This window comes from Lepus europaeus, chromosome 4 (assembly GCF_033115175.1).
Source record: "Lepus europaeus isolate LE1 chromosome 4, mLepTim1.pri, whole genome shotgun sequence".
NCBI lineage: Eukaryota > Metazoa > Chordata > Mammalia > Lagomorpha > Leporidae > Lepus > Lepus europaeus.
The window spans coordinates 43,204,102-43,228,557 of record NC_084830.1 but is presented as its reverse complement, the minus strand read 5'-3'; the positions used below and the strand labels follow the sequence as shown (position 1 = coordinate 43,228,557).

The 24,456-nt window shown below is 37.6% G+C and overlaps 1 protein-coding gene across 1 annotated transcript in view; it reads left to right on the top strand.

Moving 5' to 3' along the window:
* The window catches only part of VPS13B (vacuolar protein sorting 13 homolog B), a 785,675-nt gene that overhangs the window by 658,403 nt on the left and 102,816 nt on the right, over positions 1 to 24,456 (top strand). The window contains 1 exon segment of the mRNA XM_062188180.1: positions 19,972 to 20,168. Coding sequence (XP_062044164.1) covers positions 19,972 to 20,168 — 197 coding nt within the window.

The following is a 24,456-nucleotide window of genomic DNA, read 5'->3' as shown; positions in this document are numbered from 1 at the left end:
AGGAGAAGCACCTGGCTCCTGCCATCGGAACAGCGCGGTGCGCCGGCCGCAGCGCGCTACCGCGGCGGCCATTGGAGGGTGAACCAACGGCAAAGGAAGACCTTTCTCTCTGTCTCTCTCTCTCTCTCACTGTCCACTCTGCCTGTCAAAAATAAAAAAAAAAAAAAAAAAAAAAAACTTTTTAGGTGATGATTCAAATTACTGAATTTTTCTTCTTTTAAAAACATTCTTTAAGACACATTAAGAAAATTTAGAGCTAAACTTTGAGTTAAGCTACTTTTACTGATTGTTGTTTATCATAGTATATTCAGAATTAAAAATGGTGTTAAAGAATCTTTTTCATAGTTTATCCTGTTTTAGGTTTGGCTTTTATACACATAGCCCTATATATTTTTTTCAAGCAATACATTTGTCTCTTTAAAATTTGTACACCACATTGAATATCTTAAGGAGATGTTTTACTATTTTATGTAAAATACACCTTTAGAAATAGTCATGTTAATTTAGTCAGTGTAGGACAGTTAAGTAAATAATTATTGTCAATGCCATCATCTAGTATGAAATTATTGAGTACATTGACAGATATCATTTGATGCTATCAGTGATGGCACTTTGATTCAACTTTTAGGTTCTTTTTTCTTTTTTAATCTTTTTTTTTTTTGATCTGATATAAACTTAGTCTCAGCTTCAGCCCCAGCCAGGGACCATTGTGGGCATTTTTGGAGTGAGTCAGCAGAGCACTCCCCTCCACCGTGTGTGTGTGTGTGTGTGTGTGTCTGAGAGAAAGAGAGAGAGAATAATTCATATATATACATATACACATATATATATTGATTACCAACTGATCTTGACAGAAACCTCAGGTAATTTAGAAATTTTTTTCATATTTGATAAATGTCTTAAATTACTTCTAACATACTTCTGTCATTCAGTCAGTTTTAGTTGGGAAAAATTTCCAATGGTCTAAAAAAATATTTAGTTTCTATCATAAAAGATTTCAAAATCAGAGCCTATGAAAGTAGAGATTTGTGTAATAAACTGTATCTCACCCATCTTTAGTGATTATCAGTGTCCTAATACCTTGTTATGTCTCACCCCCCCACACTATTTATTGATATTGTTTTTCTTCTGGAGTATTTTAAAAGGAGTCTCAGATATCATATAATTTCACCTGCATTATCAGAACCAACAAAATTCATAATTCCGTGCTATCTTATAATACTCAATCTGTATTTAATTCTCCCCTGTTGTCTCAAAAATTTACTGTTAAGGTTGGTTGGTTTGAATCAGGATCCCATTGAGGTCTCACCTTGCATTAATTGATGTTCTTTAAGTTCTTTTAATCTTTAATAGTTCCCTCTCTTCCTCTATTCCCATGCCATTTTTTGTTTGTTTTTTGCTGAAGAAATTGGATCATTTTATTTGTAAAATTTCCCACATTCTGGGTTGCAGTCCATTATATCCTTATAATGTTGTTTAACATGTTCCTCTTTGCTTCATCTTTTCTGTAATCTAGTATTTGTTATAGAAGCTTGATAATAAGTTAAATTTTTAGAGAAAGAGTAATTCACAGTTCAATGTAATATTCTTCCTATTGATTCACCATGAGAGGCATGAAATGTCAGTTTATTTTGCTTTTAGCAAAGTTAAAATTGTTAAATGGTGTCAGTCTGACCCATTATTATAAAGTCCCCATCAACCTTTGATTTTTATTTTATTTTCTTTTTTGTGGGGAGAAATGGGGAGTGGGGAGACCAAAAGAGAAAGAACTCTAATCCACTGGTTCTTCATTCCCTACCACTTGAGCCATCACTTGCTGCCTCCCAGGATGCACATTAATCAGAAGCTAGCACTGGGAGTAGAGCCAAGACAAGATCCCAGGCACTCCCATACTGGATGCAAGTGTCTTAACCCAGCATCTTAACCCTTAGGCCAAACACTCACTCCCATTAACCTTGTTTACACAGCAGTTTTAGGACCCATTTATGTGAACTATAGTTTGTCAGCAATTTCTCCTGCCTACAGAAATTAAATTCAGTGTTAAATTTTTTACTAAGAGCAAAGGTGTAACCTGAATTGATTAATTTTTATGTGTCAGAAATTCTGCTTGGCAGTTGACCTACATTCTTTGCCTTTCTCTTCCTCACATCTTGCGTATTCCAGACACCGTTTAACAGGTAGGGAGACTGCAGATAGACACATTAATTTGTTCAAGGTCAAATAGCAAGCATGTGAACTCAGCTTCACAGGTTTTGGGAGTTATTCTTTTGACAAATTAATCTGGAAAGTATTAATTCTCATTTATATGTGGAGCTGGATAAGACAGATTAAAGACCAAACTGAGAATAGTAATAGTTGAGAGCATTTGCGATATCATTCAAGTGTTGCCGATTTCTTGTCAGCTAAGCACTTCCTTTGCCCCAATTCTGGATCCTTAAAGCCCAGCAAGTAATTTATTTCAATGTTCACTTTCCCTTGAATGAACTAAACATATAAACTATATGATAGTTCACTTCATAGAAAGCTATGACATCTACCAAATAACATTTTTATGAAATGAAAAACTGCAAAATATTTTTTACAAGTCTTTAAGCATCGCTTTGTTTTCAGGGTTTGGAGTTTGTCTCGTCCAGAGCAGCAAGTTGATGTGTATAGGACCTCCCAAAGCCCTTTCTAGTTCTGTGATTCTCACACTAATGCATTCAAACAGAAAGGGATTATTGGGCCAGAACTCAAAGTATCTTCAGAGCCAGAATGTAAGAAAAGTTACAAAATACAGATGTCTGTCAGGGATGGGATCCAAAGAAAAAAGCAGGCCAGAAGTTAGAAATAGATTTGTTATTGTACAAACAAAAAAAGTTTTTAATTTGGCTTTTATCCAGAAGAATTTTGTTAATGCGGAGATCAAGCTATTAAGCCATAATACCAGTATCAAGTTGAGGTACAGTGAAGTCCTGTGGTTGAGGATATATAGTTTTTAAAAGCATCATTGTTCACCACAGTTACGGGAAGGCAGAGCTAGCCTCTCAGACCTGTGCCAGATTCAGCCTTTTAGAGATGCTACAAAACTGTTTTTCATTCAATAATAACATCATTCTCATTGTTTGGAACCATCACTTTTTACATATTGAGAACTATAAATTCAAAACCTTTAAGATATTGTCCAATTATGTAAGCTACAGCAGTAATGTTTATACATTGAAACTGACATTCTTTTTCATTGCTTGTTTTATTAAGGAAAAAAATTAAAGCCACTTATTTTAATTGCATACTAAACTTTTAAGAATTGGTCACATTAGGGAGAATTTGTTCTTTGTGGTTCTTTGAATTTTTTAAGAGTAATTTGTTCCAAGAATATTGTTTTTCCCTTGGGCAGCAGAGTCAGGGGAAGAAGATGAGCATGAGGAGCAAATGAGACGTTTCCTGATTATCCTGTGGGAATGTAGGGACTAGTCTACGGGCACTACTGGTTGTAGGATGTTGTTTTTATATTTTGTTTTTATTCTTGTCCATTCTGTTTGTTGGTTTTCTATTGTTCCCTTTTATTTTTTTTCCTTTCCATGAATATAAAGAGAAAAATTTGCCACATAAAGTCTATGATGTACCCCCTAAATAGCAAATTAGGTGTCTGTGGCTTTTATTCTAGCCTATGATGTGTTGTGAATTTAACTAAATTGTCTAAAAAGCATTCCCAAAACTCATCTTTTCCACATTACATTCTTTCTACATGATGATCCACTTAACAGGACATAGGTCACCACCAAATAATGGTGGTCAGTACAGCCAGAAATTCTATCCGCAAATCCATGAAGAAACAACCAGTTATTCCAGTCCAGGAAATTTGCCTCTCTGTAGATTTTCTGAGATGATTTTGTAAGACTTAGAAAATTATGTATGTCTATGAGAGCATTCTTTGTTCCCTTAGCTACCTGAAACTTAAAAACAAACTAAGTGAACAGAGCTATGGTTGGATATGTTTAGTTGGTTATGTAAACAGACATATTTTCTAACACTCTATGACTGCTCTTACAGTAAATCCGGGAAGTAGTAGTTTAAGAGTGATTGCTGCTAAACTACTGTGAGTCATTATTTCAGGCAGATCTGACATGACGGACATTAGGAAAGAATCATGATGAATGTCAAAGACTCTCATGTTTCCTTAAATCATTATAGATATAGATATAGATTAGATATAGAGATATGCCTGACTCCTGTTTTTTACATTCCACTTCAGGGGTAGAATGTTGAGGTGGTTATTTAAGAATATTACTGTCTTGGGAAACAAAACAGTTTATTTGGGTTTGCTTTGAGCAAACATTTTGAAATTCCAATAGTCTTATGTGTTGAAGCCAAATTAATTTATATGTAGATGATAGAAACTAATGTTTCCTGATTTTTGCATTTATATCCAAATACATTTTATCTATTTATTTATTAAAGATCTATTTATTTATTTAAAAGGTAGACTTACAGAGAGAGAGACACGAAGGGAGAGACAGAGAGAGGGGGAGATCTTCCATCCTCTGGTTTACTCCCCAAATGTCTATGGCAGCCAGAGTTGGGCCAGTCTGAAGCCAGGAGCCAAGAGCTTCTTCTGAGTCTCCCACATTGGTACAGAGGCCCATGCACTTGGGCCATCCTCTGCTGCTTTCCCAAGTGCATCAGCAGGGAGCTGGATCAGAAGTGAAGCACCTGAGAAAAACCAGCACCCATATGTGTTGCTAGCATCCGCTATGCCGCAAACTGGCCCCTATCCGTTTTTAAGATACTCCACAGTGGCTTTTGCACACAATATTGTCATTTCCTAACAGTTAATGTTTATATATGTTTGAAATGTGACACTTGACACTTAGTTTTAATGGTATATGTTTTGTATTCAGTCACGATGAAATATTTCTAAGGTCAGAAAGGCCTTCAGTTGTGTGTGAACGCTGGAAAGATCAAACACTCTTGCATGTGCATGAATTTGTAATTTTTGTATGTTCATTTCTTAACCCTTCCTACCAAAAGCCCTCCCTGATATTCTCTATCTCTGCCCAGGCTGGGAAACTTGCCTGTCTTTAGGAGACTCATGTCACCGTGGACCTGTTTATATTGCTAAGTCTAGCCTTCACTTTGGGCTTCTCAAGGACAGAGTTTATGTGATATTTATCTTTTATCTCCAGTGCCTAACATGGTACTTCACAGGTGTTGACTGTGACTGGGTTAAAACCTGAAACAGAGTAAGATTAGTTTATAATATACTGAGCCCATCCCCTATAGGTAATTACACAAATTGGGCTTTGTCTGCATTTCATTATAGCCTGATGTTTACATACTGTCACCATGATCTCTTGTGTGTATGTATTTCTCTTAAGAGATTTTGACAAAAACATAGCAGCTGGGATTAGTGCTTGTTTTGTCCAGGGTACCGTTACAGCAATGCAGGGAGTTGCAAAGGTACACAAGCTAAATGTTCCACACGTGCAGATGTGCATAGATAACAATGGGAGATAGCATTATTGCCGAGTATCATAAGCATTCAAAACATGCATGTGTGTGGGGCAGTGTTCAGAAGAGAAATCACTTCTAATCTAGATGATGAGAGAAGGGTTTCTTTTGTTTGGTTTTTAGTGTTTGATTTTCTGGGAATCAGGTAGTGAGCAGTTTTGAAAGATTGATGTAATTTCAAGAAAGACTGATGGAGACAAACTGATGACAGCTAAAGGCCTATGTCATATAAAAGTGGGAGATAAGTCTGGGAGAGAGGTAGGTGCCAGATTTTGGACCTAATTCCTTAGGAATGTTAATGGAATTTGCATATAATTCTATTTTGACCATGCTGAGATATATTCTCCTAGGATACTTACCCAGAATACCAAAGGTCAGCCAAGGTTACTATTTTCAAAACTACACTGGACAATCTGCCTTTTATCCAGGAACTGATTATGTAGACCTTTTTTTTTAATTTTTCATACTTGTTTTGTCTTTCTTCCTGTTATCTCCCTACTAATAATTTTTCTTCCCGTCAACACCTCCATCAGAATTAAGTCACATGAGTCTCTCTTGCCTGCTTATCAGTAGCTCTGTAGCAAACCTAGCAAATAGATAATACGAAACTGGATTTTTGATATGAGAATATGATATCTTCCACTGATAAATAGTTGCATCACATTAATTTGGACCATAAAGACAGATTCAAATTCTCCAGAAAAACAGGGGATGAGTATATTGGTAGAGAAAAATTTCATTTCTGGCAGCCCACATACTTGACTAGATATTTACTGCTTTTTTGTGAATTCCAGAAAGGCAGGAATCATGTCTTGCTTGGTAACCATCATGTCCCTAATATACCCATACCATGGAAACCTTCAATAATATTTGGTAAATAAATGAAATATAGTTGATACTAATTAAAGCACTAGACTAATTAAAGCACATTCTTATACATACATTTATATAGAGAGATATAGATATAAAAATATCTAAGAAAGTGTAACTGTTGTCAGGAATTGTAAAGCATCTGAGTTTTACCCTCTTGGCAAGTTACAAGTTAGTCTATTGCAGGCTCAGGGAAACTGAAAGAAAACATGGGAGTAGGGGCTGGCATTGTGGGCACACTGAGTTAGACTGCCACTTGCTACACCAGCATCCTATCCATATTAGAGTGCTGATTTAAGTTTCAACTGCTCTGCTTCCAATCCAGCTCACTGCTGATGCACCTAGAAAGGTAGCAGATGATGGCCTGGGTACTTTGGCCCCTGCCACACATGGGGGAGACCAGAATAGAGTTCCTGGCTCCTGGTCTTGGACTGGTCCAGACCTGAATATTGTTGCCATTTGGGGAATGAACCAGCAGATGTAGGATCATATAGATGTATGAACATGTAGATGTAGGAGATGTCTCTCCTCTCCTCTCTCCCCTCCCCTTCCCTCCCCTCCCCTCTCCTCTCCTCCCCTCCTCCCTCCCCTCCCCTCCTCTCTGCTCTCCTCTCTCTTCCCCTTTCCTCCCTCCCTCCCTTTCTCTGTCAGTCTGTCTTACAAATATATAAATAAATATTTTTAAAATCTCAATCATCAAACTTATCTTTAAAGAAAAAAACAGCTAGGAGTGCTGAATCAGATAACGGACAGTTTGCTGCCTATACCAGAGTATCTGCAGATATGACACTTCCCCAGACCTGAATTCCATCAGGGAGCCATGAAAAGGAGTAGGTAATACCTACACATACATTGGTTATGCTGTAGAATAATTCTGCATTTAGAGTACTCAACCTTTTACAATAGCAGTAAACATGCTTGCCCTTTTCTCTATAGGGAGATACTGCTTCTGTCTTCCTGTCTGTTTGCTGTTACCTATATGCTTGAAAAGGTAATCTGGTAAAAAGACATCCTCAGTGCCATCATCCATAAGTGGAAGCATGATAGAACCATGGAGCATTATCATCTATCCAGTATAGGCCCTAAAGGGCCTCTGTGAGGGCATGACTTTTCATCTAATCAAGGGATCAGCAAACTGTAGCCTGTGGGCCAAGCATAGCGTACCATCTACTTTTGTAAATAAATATTATTGGAACATAGATATACTCATCTACACGGAATTTATATGTTACAATAGGTAAAGTCAGGTAGTTGTGGCAGAGCCCATATGAAAAAGCCTAAAGTGTTTGCTGCATAGCACTTTACAGGAAAAGTTTACTGACCCTCTCATGATCTAATCTAACCTTTGACATTATGATAAGGCTATATAAAATAGCTGTGCTTGCTGTTTGTTCTAAGATATTTTGCTATTCTCTAATTTCTGTTGACTGCTTCCCTATTTTGAGAGTTGCCCATCTGTATTCCAGTTCTCCCCTTATCAAGGGTTATTAAGAAACTGTTATCAATGATTAACTTTTTAACTTTAAAAATGATCATGGAAATTAATGTAGTGTAGGCATTTAGTCTATGAGCATTATTGCAACCAAGTTACTAAAATGTGGGGGTCAGTGAGATGAGGAACAAAGATCTTGTTAGGTTTTATAATCTGAGAGTCCTGGCTCTGTAACTTATTATCACTGAGATCCTTAGCATGTTGTTTAACCCTTCTGAGCTTTTCTTTTCAGTCCTATAAAATGGGATATATTCTTAGTAACTTGCAGAATTACCATTAAGATTAAATTAAGTAGTGAGAATCTTGATATAAAGTAGTCACTTTAAAATGTTCTCTTCCTAAACACTATGAGAAACAGTGACTTGATCAGCCCTTGTCCTGACTGTTGATGTACAATGTAATACTTTATCCCTTTTAGTATTTTTTTTGTTCTAGTACTATTGGTTGAACTCTGTAATTAACACACAATTATTCTTAGGTGTTTAAATTTAACTGCAAAGTGATCGCTGTGAAATAAAAGAGTGGGAATAAGAGAGGGAGGAGATGTACAATTTGGGACACACTCAATTGGACATGGTGGAGTTAGAAATGTGCCAGGGGATTCCAGTACAATCCCATCAAGGTGGCATGTACCAATGCCATCTCACTAGTCCAAGTGATCAATTTCAGTTCACAATTGATCACACTGATAGGTCTAAGAGCCAAAGCGATCACACAAACAAGACAAGTGTCTGCTAATACTAACTGATAGAATCAAAAAGGGAGAGAAGGATCCAACATGGGTAGCAGGATACACAGCAGACTCATAGAAGGACAGATGTCCTAAATAGCACTCTGGCCTCAGAATCAGCCCTTAAGGCATTCGGATCTGGCTCAAGAGCCCATGAGAGTATTGTAGGCATGGAAAGCCAAGACACTCTGGAAAAAAAAAAAAAGGACCTAAATGAAAGGTCTCTGCGAGTGAGATCCCAGTGGAAAGAACAGGGCCATCAAAGAAGGAGGTACCTTTCTCTGAAGGGAGGAGAGAACTTTCACTTTGACTATGACCCTGTCTGAATAAGATCGAAGTTGGCAAACTCAAAAGGCTTCCATAGCCTTGGCAACTCATGACTAGAGCCTAGGGAGATTTCTGACACCATAAACAAGAGTGTTAAATTGTTAAATCAAGTCACTGTGTACTTACGTCCCATGTGGGATCTGTCCTTAATGTGTTGTCCAATGTGAAGTAATGCTATAACGAGTACTGAAACAGTATTTTACACTTTGTGTTTCTGTGTGGGTGCAAACTGATGCAATCTTTACTTAATATATACTAAATAGATCTTCTGTATATAAAGATAATTGAAAATGAATCTTGATGTGAATGGAATGGGAGAGGGAGCGAGAGATGGGAGGGGTGTGAGTGGGAGGGAAGTTATGGGAGGGGAGGAGGCCATTGTAATCCATAAACTGTAATTTGGAAATTTATATTTACTAAATAAAAGTAAAAACAAAAGTTCTCTTCCTAAAATATGAACTTAAAGTAATTCCAGTATTTAGTAATTCCAGTATTTAGAGTAATCTTACATTATCCTAAATTTTTATGATTAAGGAAACTGAGGCTCATATTGATTAGGTGACTTTAATTCAAGGTGACAAAACTAGCTAGCAACAAAATAGAAGTTTGAATTAGGCTTTCCTTCATTCTCATCCATATTTGATGGCATTTTATACAAATGAGTAAAAATGCTTGACTTGTTAGAGATGAGACTAGCATGCAGCATAAATTTAAGGCTTACCGTCTCATTAAAAGAAATCATAAAATAGTACAGTTTCCTCTGCTCTGAGTTAGTTTTGACTCAGAAGTTCTGAATACATTTTTATTGTTTCTCTTTAAGGAAAAAGATTATTTTGAAGGATGTCATATTACACACCTGCATTTACTTGAAACCTAGTAGCTTGATAAATTGATAAGATAACTGGGTCATATGTTAAGTTTTTTGAAAAACCAACCCAAACATAGATCCTAATAAAAGAATGTTACACATTTCCTTTTAAAGGCTAAAAAGTATTTCTCAGGGCTCTTAAATTACCATATTCTGATACCAAGGGAAAATAAAATCTGGACTTAGAGTCTTGTTTGTACTTAGAGGGTTTTCCGGACAGGAAGGCAGTCTTGATGCAATACCATAAGCCACAATACCAGTGGGGCATCACAGGTGAAAAATCTGCAGCTGTACCCCTTCACCACAATGTATTACAACTGTATGCTGGAATATTTCCTGTACAGAAATAGGGTTTGGTTAACTTTGTTTCCCTAGAGTAGATCACATTAAAATGTTATAAAATCATGATTTCCTGCATTTGAATACTTGTGGTTTCTCAACTGGTTCCAATATTATAAAGGTTTTTCTTTCTTTCTTTTTTTTTTTTTTTGGTATGGCTTCTATTAGTTGAAGATGTATAGAAGCTTTTTCTTCTGAAAATCAACTAAAAAGCAGATACATAAAAAATATTATAAGCTAAAACATTTCATCACAAAAATGTGTTTTATCTGTGATTAAAAAGTAGGTTTTTACAATGAAGTGAAAACAAAAAGATTCCATTATGATACATTTTAATCATATTAACTATTGAAAATTACTTCTACTCAATTTGCTTTTATTCTATGTAATGAATATGTGACTCCTATGGTAAATTATAAATATCTGATTGTAAGAAGTGGCCTTTATGTATAAAAGGACAGTTAAGCCCTAAGATTCAAAAGTAGAACTCTCTTATTGCCTAGAAGCAAAGCTGTTTTTTTTTAACTTACTAATATTTTAGTGTTTATCAGTGCTATCCATTCATCCTTTTTTCTGCATATGGCTGTCTCTTTCAGTTGCTGAGTGTGTCTATTTCACTTTCTGTTTTTCAACTATTCACATAGTCTTCTCCATTCAGCAGTTAAAAACTCTTTCACCTACCTACTCTTTAATCTTTACAGTGAATTCTCTGCATTTTTGGTCTTGACACTACCTTGGTATTGTTAAAAGATCAGTATATACTTTTTTAAAAAATATTTTATTTATTATTTATTTGAGAGGTAGAGTTACAGTAAGAGGAAGAGAGAGAGCGAGACGTCTTCCATTAGAGAGAGAGAGAGAGAGGTATTTCATCAGCTGGTTTACTCCTCAAAAGGCTACAATGACTGGAGCTAGGCCAATCCAAAGCAAGTCAGGAGCTTCTTCTGGATCTCCCATGTGGGTGCAGGGGCCCAAGCACATGGACCATCTTCTACTTTCCCAGGCCGTAGCAGAGAGCTGGGTTGGAAGTGGAGCAGCCAGGACATGAACTGGTGCCCATATGGGATGCCAGCATCACAGGTGGAGGATTAACCTACTGTGCCACAGCACTGGCCCCAGAGCAGTATATACTTTTGCTTTGTTGATGAAGTAAAATGACTTTTTATTAATAGTGATTACTCTTTCAAAAGTTACCTGTAGCCGGCGCCGCAGCTCACTAGGCTAATCCTCCGCCTTGCGGCGCCGGCACACCGGGTTCTAGTCCCGGTCGGGGCACCGATCCTGTCCCGGTTGCCCCTCTTCCAGGCCAGCTCTCTGCTGTGGCCAGGGAGTGCAGTGGAGGATGGCCCAAGTCCTTGGGCCCTGCACCCCATGGGAGACCAGGAGAAGCACCTGGCTCCTGCCATCGGATCGGCGTGGTGCGCCGGCCGCAGCGCGCCTACCGCGGCGGCCATTGGAGGGTGAACCAACGGCAAAAGGAAGACCTTTCTCTCTGTCTCTCTCTCACTGTCCACTCTGCCTGTCAAAAAAAAAAAAAAAAAAAAAAGTTACCTGTAGCTTTCCAGTGTACAAAGCCTCACCACCTCTTCCCTCAATCTTTGGAGATGAATATCAAAAGCTATTAGAAGCATTTGAGTAATTTTAAAGTTGCTTGAAGCAATGGAAAACCATTGGAGTAAATAATAGACTAACCAGAAACTTGAAAAGGAAAAGTCAAGAAATGAGATGTCCACAGGGGATTTGAAAAACTCTAAAATATTCCTGGAAAACTACAAGGATATGCTGCACACATGACCACAGAAGATCTGAAGTGTCCTGAACACTCACCTCATGAAGGCTCTGTGAAAGCAGGAAGTGAAGACTAAAACAGAGTTGAAGGACTGTCCAAACAGGCACAAAAGGCCCTTTAGGAAAGAATTAAAGGTTAGTGATATCGGACTTGGAAGAAAATCTCCATCCAACCGTTAACTGACTACTAAGCTAACCAAGAGATAACATCAGTGGCCATGTGGCAAAGATTACAAACTTTACAAACTTAGTTCAGAAATATCACCAAACAAACAACAAATAGCAATGACAGTAAATCCTGGGTAAGGTGCAGATTCTGATTTTTACAGTTGCTATTGTTTATTAGTAATAATATATTACTTTATATAAAATATATTATTTATATAAATATAAATATTATAATAACAGATAATGTTATTAATATGAAATGTCATATCACATAAAATTTCACATTTACAGCAAAAAAATTGAGATATGCAAAGAAGAAAAAAATCAGTAAATAGAAACTATCCCTAAGGAAGTCTAGATATAGTACTTTATAAACACTTTAAATCACCTATATTGTGTCCAAAAAGCTAAAGAAAGCCATGTCTAAGAACTAAAGTATGAGAATTATGTCTCATCAAATACAGAATGGCAAAAAATAACAAAAAAAAAGAGAATAACAATGAAGATTAATGCATGTTGAACAACCCTTCTCTAAAAGACTTCTGACCAAAACTGTTTTGGATTTTTTTATTTTGCAATATTTGCATATCCATCGTGAAATATCTTGGATAGGACTCAAGTCTAAACATGAAATTCATTTATGTTCCACATATACCTTATACACATAGCCTGAAGGTAATTTCATATAATATTTTTTTAAAAAGTGTGGTGCACTGTGCACCTATGTTTTGATTACAAACATCAAATGAAGTCAGGTGTGGAATTTTCCATTTGTGGTGTCATGTTGGCACTTAGAAAATTTCAGATTGGAGCATTTTGGATTTGTGATTTTTTTGGATTAAAGATGTTCAACCTCTAGTGATGTTTAAAAAATAAATAGAAATTTCAGAATTGAAAATTATGTTGAATTGCAAAATTCGCTAGAGGGGCTTAACAGCATATTTGAACAGGCAGAAGAAAATCAGCGAGGGAAGATAATATCAAATGAGATTGAGTCTGAAGATCAGAAAGAAAAGAAAAAAAGGAAACTGAACGGAGACCTGTCAGACATGCAATATATGCACAATCAGAGTTCCAGGAGAAAATAGAGAAAGGAGAAGAAATATTTGAAAACATAATGACTGAACACTTCCCAAATTTGATGAAAAACATTATACATCTATGAAGCTCAGTGAACTCCAGGTAAAATAAACTCATACATACCACACCTGGACACAAACTGTCAAAAGACAAAGAATCTTGAAAACAACATTAGAGAAATGACTCATCATGTTAAGGAGACTTAAAATGCTACCAGGTGATTTATCACCAGAAACCATAGAGACCAGAAATGGCATATTCACAGTGCTGAAAGCAGAAGAGCAATGATGGGAAGAGGGGAGAGGGAGAAAACCCTCCAAGTGAAGTAACTATAAATGACAGGGATAAGTGACAAAAATCAAAGTTATTCTGCATCAGACCACTTCCTAAGAATCCACTTTAAAGAAGCTGGAACTAGAAATTATAAATGACACCTTATATGGTCTATTCTTTAAAAATAATTATCAGAGCATAAGATTTACAGCCAAAGGTGTGCCACTTACTAAATGTGTGATCCGGAGTATGTTACTTGACTTCTTTGCGACACAATTAACTTTTCAGTAAAGTGGGAATAATGTGTTCTTCACTAAGATAATGTGTAAGAAAAACCTTTGTAAGTTGTAAACAGGTATCCAAAAGACAGCTTTCTTATCACAGCTCCCCTCCCTGTTACTATTACTGCTGCTCCCGAGAACACAGGTGGAGAAGTAACTCTTCTTCCCCTGTTGTATCGCCGGCTGACTTGACATCCTAGGAGATGTGGCAGGAGGAGTGATGAGGGTAGTACCCTCTGCATTAACCAGGATGTAATAAGCGAGTCCAGGATGGAACCTGGCTTTGTTCTCATAACCTAAAGGAAAGTGGGAGCAGCTTGATAGGATATACATCAGTTGCTGGATCTTGCCTTCTCTACCTACCAGCTCTTTATTACTCATACATATATAAGGAAGATAATCCGTCTGTACCCTTTGCCTAGGTTGGTTAGTGGGACTGAGTGTACAAAGGTGTAATGCTTCGCTTCAGCAGCCTGTGCCCAAAGAGATTCAGTCTGTTCGTCCATGAGGACAGATGGCCAGTTATAACCCTGCTCGTAGTCTTGGCAGTACTGTTAAGTTATGAACACAAATTAAGTGCCAAAATATTCTTTGTTGCAAAAAAATATTTTTAAGTGGCCGACACACATGCAAATCTTCCCAAATTAGCCATCAAATGGAAACAAATTGAGGAATCACATCTTAAATGCAAAAATAGATGTGCTCTTACCAACTGGCAGATATACAACCTAAAATATACTCATATGCAAAGACCACATATGCTTAGAGTACAGTTTATTATGTATGGCTGGCTAATTTGTTAGGTCCTGTCAAATAATAGATAGGAAAACAAAATGTAATAAAAATATATATATATATAATCTTGACAGTCATTTGAAATGTACCATGTGTTATATGTGGAATGTTTTCCAGTGAAACCAATTTACTTGTTCCCACTTCCCATGACTCAGTATTAGATGTTCAGGCTTTCTGAACTATTTTTTGGCAACCAAACTGTCTTGGAATAGTCATCTTTCCTTCAGGTTATTCAGTACAGGCATTAGTAATAAATCCTCAGTTATAGATATGTAACTAAAGATCATTCACATCATCTCTTTCAAACCTAAAAGTACATAATAAAGTTATTTTAAATAGATCACACAAAATAGAGCCCAGAGTAACTCCTTGAAAATAATTAATTGCTACCATATGAAGCTGTAAGTACACTCTGACCACATTAGATATTTTTGTTTAATTATGTCACTACTAACCTAGAGACTGGCTGGGCGATGCCAGCACCTTAACTGAAAGATAAAAGAAATTAGTGAGCTAACTCAAGGTTTGTTAAAAATGAGTACTTGTTCCCACCCCTCCTAAATCAGGACCTCATTTCTTTTTTTTTTTTTTTTTTTTTTTTTTTTTTGACAGGCAGAGTGGACAGTGAGAGAGAGACAGAGAGAAAGGTTTTCCTTTGTCATTGGTTCAACGCTCCAATGGCCACCGCGGCCGGCACGCTGCGGCCGGCGCACCGCGCTGATCCGAAGCCAGGAGCCAGGTGCTTCTCCTGGTCTCCCATGGGGTGCAGGGCCCAAGCACTTGGGCCATCCTCCACTGCAGTCCCGGGCCACAGCAGAGAGCTGGCCTGGAAGAGGGGCAACCGGGACAGAATCCGGCACCCTGACCGGGACCAGAACCCGGTGTGCAGGTGCCGCAAGGCAGAGGATTAGCCTATTGAGCCACGGTACCGGCAGGACTTCATTTCAACACATGCCTTGCTTCTCTTCATCCTAATCACCCCTCAAACAATCAGCCATGTCCTTTGCTCCTTTCCTATCTAGATAGAAATTTGTGTCTCTCTGGCCAGCACTGTGGCTCAGTAGGCTAATCCTCCACCTGTGGCATGGGCACACTGGGTTCTAGTCCCGACGGGGCGCCGGATTCTGTCCCGGTTGCCCCTCTTCCAGGCCAGCTCTCTGCTGTGGCCCGGGAGTGCAGTGGAGAATGGCCCAAGTGCTTGGGCCCTGCACGCCATGGGAGACCAGGAGAAGCACCTGGCTCCTGGCTTCGAATCAGCACGGTGCACCGGCCGCAGCGGCCATTGGAGGGTGAACCAACGGCAAAGGAAGACCTTTCTCTCTGTCTCTCTCTCTCACTGTCCACTCTGCCTGTCAAATAAATAAATAAATAAAAAAGAAATTTGTGTCTCTCTCCTGATCTCTCTCACTGTCCACTCTGCCTGTCAAAAAATAAATAAATAGATAAATAAATAAATTTGTGTCTCTCTTTCCTGATCTTACCAACTTCCCTCTTTAGCTCCCTCACCCTTCTACTGAGCTCTCTGCAACTTCTGCTAAGACATGAGTGGACTCCCTAAACCTCATCATCTTCTTCAAACCTTTCTTTGGCACATTTCTTCACGTAAAATCTCACTATCCCCTGGAACCCTGCTCACCATTGCAGCCCTCTGACGTGGAGGCTGTTTGTTCTCACATCCTTTTGACGTCAGGTCTAGGAGGGGATGTGTTCTTGCTCTCTCTCTCTGCCTTTCAAATAAATAAATAAATCTTAAAATAAATAAATAAATAAAAGACTAATGGTGGATGTTCCTGTAGCTTTGCCTCTGCTCAGTTAATTCCCTTTTCTACCCTCAAGAATAGCCAACTCCTTATTCAGTGTTTTCACTTGGATGGCTCGCTGGTATCTAACTTGTCTGAAAATGAACTCATGCTCTACCGGACACATTCCACACATATATTCCTAGAGATCAGCATCAACATAGTTGCTTAGGCTAGCATCCTGGGAGTCATCTTTGACACTTCCCTTTCACTAATTATGTCTGATCAGTCATCCAGACACTAATTTTTATATCAATATCCTGTGCTATCCCAGTGCCACCAGCCATACTCTTAAGCTGTCAGTGTTTCTAGCTTCGACTTCCATATGGTGTCTTAAAACACCCATGTATGCCCCCTTTTTATTGCATTAGCTAGTACTCACAATTTTCAAAAAATATAAATATGACTATATCACTTCTTTGTTTAAAAATTGGCAAAAATGTACCATTGACATTGAGACAAAGTCCAAAAACCTTAATTTGACCTAAAAGGAGTTCAGGTTTTTATTACCCTCAATTTATAAATGAAGGAACTTAAACTCAGGGTTACTAAACAAGTTGCACAAGGTCATTGAGTGATGATTTAAGTGGCAGGTCTAGGATTTTATGGTAAGTGTAACACCAATGAATTTTTTTAGCATGGAAAAATAATGTGAAGATAATATATCTGTTATTTTATAAATTTATGACAATATACATTTGAATGGACCATTAAATAAAATAACTTTAAAATACTTATACACGTTATCATTGCTAACTTTTGTTTTGAAGTATTGAAGACAAATATATTCTTAAAATGTGAAAAAAAATAATGTGACTTGTGAATGTACTTACAGGGGTACAGTTTAGGTTTTTTGAGTTTATTAATATCACTTTATTAATTAAGGAAAATATTGCATATAAAGAAAATCCTAACAAATACATAATTGACGTATTTGGGGATGTAAATCTATAGTAGTTTTCTATTGTTGGCTGAATTTTCAGGGAAAATTGCAGTATTCTAATTGAAGTATGTAACCACAGAGCCAGCCTCATAGAAGTTGTGAACCAAATAAGGTTTTTCTTTGGCTTTCCTTCACATCTGTCTTTTTTAAGTCCCACAATTCCTCTTTCCGTAAGCCCCAGTTTTGATACAGTCCATTTTCATTGCCCTTAAACTGCATAATAACTTCCCACAATGATTCCCAGCTTGGATTGCCTTATGTTGTGGACCTCTTCCAACCTTCACTGTGGACAACAAGACTAACCAGTACTTTTTCCTTAAGGTCGTACTCTTCTTTCCAGTGTGACAGCTCATTTTCATAAGCCAGGACATATTAACTTTAATGTAGAACTTCTGGAGACAGTGCCAGAAACAAGTGTTTTCTCACCCCATTTGCTGCATAACCTCTCCACTAAGATTATATGGAACTTTACATTGTTGTTTGTGTTTCAAGAAAACAACAGGTAGATGAATGTGCTTTTTCTGAACTTATTTGCTGTCTTCCACTGACATTCTTAAATGCTTTTTGGGAATTTATGCCCCCCACACACACTTCTCTTCCACCACTGATCACGAGTGTCTTCAGTGGCAGGTCGGGGGGAGTTAAGCAATGAGGTATTCCTTCATCTCCTACGTCATAGCACAGCAGTTTGACAGGGATGCAGAAGTCATGTTGAACTCTGACTACAGCATTCATAAGCACAGTTTCAAGATTCATTATTTTCTTCCCACAAGTCCAGTCTCCTCTGAGGAATCTGACTAGTACCACTCTTATAGCTCACCTGATTCTATTGATACACAAGCTTCAGGAGTGTTCTTTGAACATGACTTCAGAACTGACATTCCTTAAGCTCTTACTATATGCATTAAATAAAATTGTGTTTCATTTAATCCTCACAAAAATTCACCAGAATAGTTCTCTTATTATCCCCAAGAACTCAGAGCTTATGAAACTAGGAATCAAATCTCAATATATTTGATTCTACAGTTCACGGTTTTATCTTCTATACTTCTTTGTGGAGAATCTTTAATGTGCCAGACATTGAATCACCTGGTATGTGTGTATGCATTCATTCACTCATGAATTATTCATTCATTCATTCAACAGTGTCTTTTTAACATTTGCTGTATACACTGTGTCAGGTGCTGTGAAAATCGAAAGCTTAGCCAAATGGAAATCATTCCTCAAGGAATGTGTCTACCAGGAAGGGTGTCAGGGAGGGTGTACAGAAATAACTATAATCTAGGTATACGGTGATAAGAGCTATGAGACAGACTCCCATTTTTAAATCCTATTTGCATTCAGAAAAGGAAAAGAAGTTTTCTATCCAGGGAGGTGAAAACACTCAGAAAAAGATGGCATTTGATTTGATCCTTGATAGATGAGAAGGATATAAACATGAGACTGTGAGAAAGCAGGGCATGTGCAGGTATTTTAGGCTGGGAAATAATATAGGAACAATGGCGCAGAGAGGGGAATTTAGAGAAAAGTATGTCGGAAATCAAGAAAAGAGAATTTCAAGAAGTAGATACTTGGCACAGTTGGGGACCATGGAGACCATTTCATATATCAAATCTATCCTTGTTAGAGTCTGCTCTTATTTATGTTTTCTCTCATTGACTTATGAAATCTCTCTGCTTTCAGGACAAATATTTCTTGATCTGTCATTGAATATTACCTGTCTTATCCAACTTGGCTTTTTAAAATGTGGTTTTATCAGTTTAGGTCCTCTGCCTGCCCTGGGCCCATACATGAGTTTCATTCCACACATAGAAAAGGCTGCACTATGATAAAATGAAAAAATAACAGATTTTTTTCTATTAGATTTTTACATTTTTAGACTTTAACATTTTTATCCTTTTAAAATTTACTTTGTGTGAAGAATCATGTAGGGATCCTCTTTGGTTTTCCCAGATAGCTAGCCTCTTCTTGCCCCCTTATTTTCCATCTACTTGTTTAAAATGACCTTTATTACATACTAAAATTTCATCTGTACTAACCTCTTTTTATGTTGTTTAATCTCTTTTAATCTTTTAATCTGTATGTTACTACACCCTTTTTTTAAGTGACTTGAACATTAGTCGAACTGTTGGTAGGTTTTTTCTAAGATTTATTTATTTGAAAGTCAGAGTTAGAGAGAAGGGGGAGAGATCTTTCATCTGTTGGTTCATTCCCCAGATGGCCACAACAGCCAGGGATGGGCAAGCCAAAGCTAGGAGCGAGGAGCTTCATTCGGATCTCCCATATGGATTGGGCCATTTTCTGCTGTTTTTCCAGGACATTAGTGGGGAGCTGGATAGGAAGTGGAGCAGCCGGGACACAAACAGGAGGCCATATGGGATGCCAGCATCACAGACAGAAGCTTTACCCACTGTGCCACAACACTAGCCCCTAACTACAACCTTTTAATTACTGTAGTTTTATAATACCTATAATGCCTCATAGAATTTGTTCCCCATTACTTTTTTATTAAAAAAAAAATGGCTGTTTTCATGTGTGTTATTCTTGAATGTGTCTTTTGAAATAAACCGGATGGATATAACTGTGAAAAGCAGTTCTGAACTACTGTCTTTGTAACCTTTAGAAGTCTTAATGTTATAACTTTGATGAAGGCTAAATTTGCATTTGAATAAACATAGAAGCATAGTTTCTAATTGCACCTTCTAAATTCTTCTTTATTTTTACATAGGTTCCTTGTAGTTTGGAATACTGGGATGAACTCCAGAAAGTTTTTGTGGCATTTCGAGAATTTAGTCTGTCTGAAAGCAAAGTTTGTGAACTGCAGCTACCAGATATTAATCTGGTGAAAGACCAGAAGAAACTGGTCTCTTCAGATCTTTGGAGAATTGTATTGAACAGCAATCAAAATGGAGCTGATGACCAAAGGTAAGCCCGTGAAAGATGATGTAGTGGCATTAAGCTAGGAAGCAATTACCAAGCTGTCTTTCCTATCTGATAACCCCTCACTTATCTCAGCTGCCCAGCAGCTGTCCCTCTTAGAACTACAGATGAGAATAAGGAAGAAAGGCTGTTTTTCTCAAAATGCAGCCTTGTCAGCCCTCACTAAGAACCTGTTCCTTAAATATAAAGAGAAAAAGCACATAAATAAACTAAAAGGAAATTCAGGTTTTCTAAACCCCAAAATACAGAAGAGCCATACATATCTCAGTAGATTCTTAGTGATGCAATAATCAATATACATAATGAAGATCCTGGGGCATAACAAGCATGTTAAATAAATTTCCTCATTTTAAAAGGCAATTCTTGGAAGTATTTACATCTTAGATGGTATTAAAAACAAGACAATTAGGAAAACTTGTCTAATTAAAATATACCCAAAGGATTTCAGATAGTCACTTTTATCCAGCCGTAAAGTCTGCCTGGCCAGAGTGATTTTCTACAGCAATGGACTTCAGGTATCGTGAATCTTGTCTCTAGAGCTTCCTTTTCCATACCTCCTATGGGATTTTCTGTTTAGTGGCAGCAAGGGCCTGATTATCCCCATTTCCAATGTTTGTCCACTTAACACATCCATGATTTATAGTGGAGAAAAATGGCTTCAGCATCCTATTCGTCAACCTTTTATAGTTTATACACCCCTGTTAAGCCTGTCTTCTCATTCTCCCATAAAAGACAAGACAATAAAATCAACCACATCAGCAGAACAGTTTTTCCAGGTCATACAATATGAGTTCTGCATGTTCTAGAAGGCTGTGCTGTCCAATGCTTTCAATGCCCCACCTTCAAATTCCCCTCAGGGCTTGGCTTCAGTACTATCTTACTTTTTTTATGATATCCCTCTTTTTTTTTTTTTTTGTCCACAAACAACATTCTCTAGGAAGGAGAACAACATCCACCATTTGAATACCTTGCCAATAAATCTTTTTCCCTTTCCTATGTCACCTTTATTTTTGTCTGTACGAAGACATATGTTATAGTACACCATTTTGCATTCTGATTCCTACTTCATATAATCAATAATTGTGAACAATTCTTCTTTGAAAGTATTTATTTTCATTAGTAATAGTGGATATCCACTGAAGAACATTGGGAACGTAAAGAAAATAACATCACCTGTAATCACATCCCACTGAGGTAACCCCTGTTAACATTTTGGCCTGTAGTCTCAGAGTCTTTCTCACTGATTACTTTATATGCTTAATAAGAATCTGTTCCATATTTCATAAATTCTATTTCAAGAACATTTGGGCTCCTTAAAAATTAGCTTCCTGAGGCAGGCCTTTGGTTCAGCACCTTCATCCCATATTGCAGTGCCTCGGTTCTAGTCCTAGCTCCACTCCCACCCAGTCCAGCTTCCTGCTAATGGTTCCAGTAGTTGGGTCCATTTCACCCATTTGAGAGACCTGAGTTGAATTTTCTGCTTCTGGCTTCAGCCTGACCCAGCACTGGATGTTGCACACATTAGGAGAATGACCCAGCACCTACAAGTACTATCTCTCTTACAAATAAATAATTTAAAAAAAACTACCTTCCTACTTTATTACTAAATAATATACAGTGGCTGAAATATATGTTATTTAAGAAAGGTCTTGATTTTACCTGAACATAGTGCAGCAATAAATAAGCGTACCCATCCTGTGAGGAATTAGCAGATGGATAGAAAGATTGTCTTTTCTAAATATAGGTTACCTAGTCAGAAACCAGGAAATCTCGAAATATGGAGCCGTGGATAATTGATTTTTTTAAGTCCAAGTTTCACTAGTAGTATCAAGTTAGAAATGATTTTTTTATTCTAATTATGAAAGAATGCATTTTCATCATTGAAGGAAGCATTTTAGACAAGGTTAATTCCTCTGAACCTGAAGCATTCATAAAAATTACTTGTGTGGAAAGCTTACCACTACAGAAATGGAGAGCCTTAAGGGAACAGAAATTTATGCCAGCAATCAAATGCAGGCAATTTTTCAACAAGCTTTTGACATTGTAATCTCAGGCCTTTGGTTCTCACCAGGGATTTTTCATCTTATCTAATATTTCACAGTTGATCTCACTTTAAATTGTTTGGGATTAATCATTTTTCAGGTAGAAATTGATAATAGTAAAATTAGAAGACCTGGTGTAAAAGTAGAAAAAATAAAATACTACGAAGATATTTTTCCAAAGGGAAACGCTAAGTAAATGTCATCCACTTTCTTTAAAAAAAAAAAAATGCTTTCATAATCTGCGAGTATTTCATACAAAGAGAAAACTTTTAGTTAGCTCCAGTACATTCTGTCACATGAGAAATCTAAATCTGGGCAAGACCTGGCACTTTTAAATGACAGGTTGTCTTACCATAAGTAGTGTGAGGAAATTTGTAGAAAACGGAGTTGAAAGATAAGTTTATTTTGGTGCAAAACAAAATTGAAATCCATACATGTTTTTTCATAATACATATTTTTCCTGAATGCTTTGAAAACCCCTTGTATTCTCAGTGGTTTGAGAAGGATGTATATCAGACTAGTGGACATTACTGAAAGAGTGGTCATAAAAATAAGCTCCATGCACATCAATATTTAAGAAAGGCCTCTTGCCTATAATTGAGATGAAGCTGGAACAGTTTAGGATGGCTTCCACAGTGGTAATGGCATCATGTTATGTATATAAATAAAAATAGTATTTTTAAAAAGATTTTATTTACTTATTTGAAAGTCAGAGTTACCAGGGGGAGGGGAGGACAGAGAGAGAGGGCTTCATCTGCTGGTTCACTCACCAAGTGGCTGCAATGGCCAGGGCTGAGCCAGGCAGAAACCAAGAACCAGGAACTTAATTCAGGTCTCTCACGTGATTCGCTGGGGCCCAAGAACCTGGACCATCTTCCCCTGATTTCCCAGGCCATTAGCATTAGCTGAATCGGAAGTAGAACTGACAGGACACAAACCAGCACCCATATGAGATGCCAGCTTCACAGATGGCACTTTACTGCCTGTGCCAAAATACCAGCCCCACAAATAGTATTTATAATAGAGAATTTCAAGTTAGGGGATATGGTATTAAGTTCTGGCCTCTCATCAGCAGACTATTTGGCCTTGAGAAGCTGATTTCCGAGCTGAGACATTAGGGACTGAGTAGGAGCAGAGCAGTTACTGGACTGGGCCACCCTGCCAGGTTCTCTGGGGTTGATGTCATTGGAGTAGAACAACTGTTTCCCTTGTTTCCCCTATGATCTTTACCCTCAAATGACTAACCTCAGAAGCACTTATTATGTCCATGTAGACCCCAAATTTTAGGCATTTATCATGTGACACAATGACTGTTCAGATCTTGATGTGTATGTCCATGTTCCTTGGTTATAAATTGATGGATGATAATGTTAAACTCTTGATCTGCACCAACTCTTTGTCACTTGTTGTCTGTGTGGCCTAGTCATCTCCTTGCAACATAAAACATGTGATACCCTCACCCCCAAAATGCTGGGTCACGATGAGCGGCATCCTGGAAAGAAAAAACGGCTTAAGGGTTTGTGAGCCATGTGGCTCATGCTGTGAAAATTGAACCTCTGGTTTATTTATCGAAGTGCTTTCATCCTTGGATGTGCCAAGTAAATATATAACTAGATAAAGATACAAATACAGATATACCTACAGATCTATTTGTATTGGTACATTTGAGAGCACTTTAAAAAGTATGTGGAAAATGGATTTATGAAGATAGGTTTATTTGGTGCAAAAAAATTGAAATCAAGTATATGAGGAGTTTTCAAAATGTCCATGGATATGCATATTATGGAAAATTATGTGCAGATTTCAAAGGGTTTTTTTTTTGTTATTTTTTAACCGTAAGTGAAGCTTATTTATTTGAGAGAGAGACTGCTTGACAATGAGCTCCCATTTGTTGGTTCACCCTCCAAATGTCTGCAATGGCTAGGGTTGTGCCAGGCCAAAACCCAGTGCTTGGAACCCAATCCAGGTCCCTCACATGGGAGGCAGAGACCCAACTCCTTGAGTGATCACCTGTTGCCTTCCAGGGTACACATTTACAGGAAGCTGAAAATGGGAGTTGGAGCAGCCACTCGAACCCTGTGAATTTGATATGAGACAGAGGCATCCTAACTGACATCTTAACTGTTAGACCAAATGCCTACCCCAAAATTAACTTATTTTTTAATCCCATTTTCCATGCCCTTTTGGAAGTGCCCTTCTGAGTATGTGCTTTTGCACATGTATGGAATTAC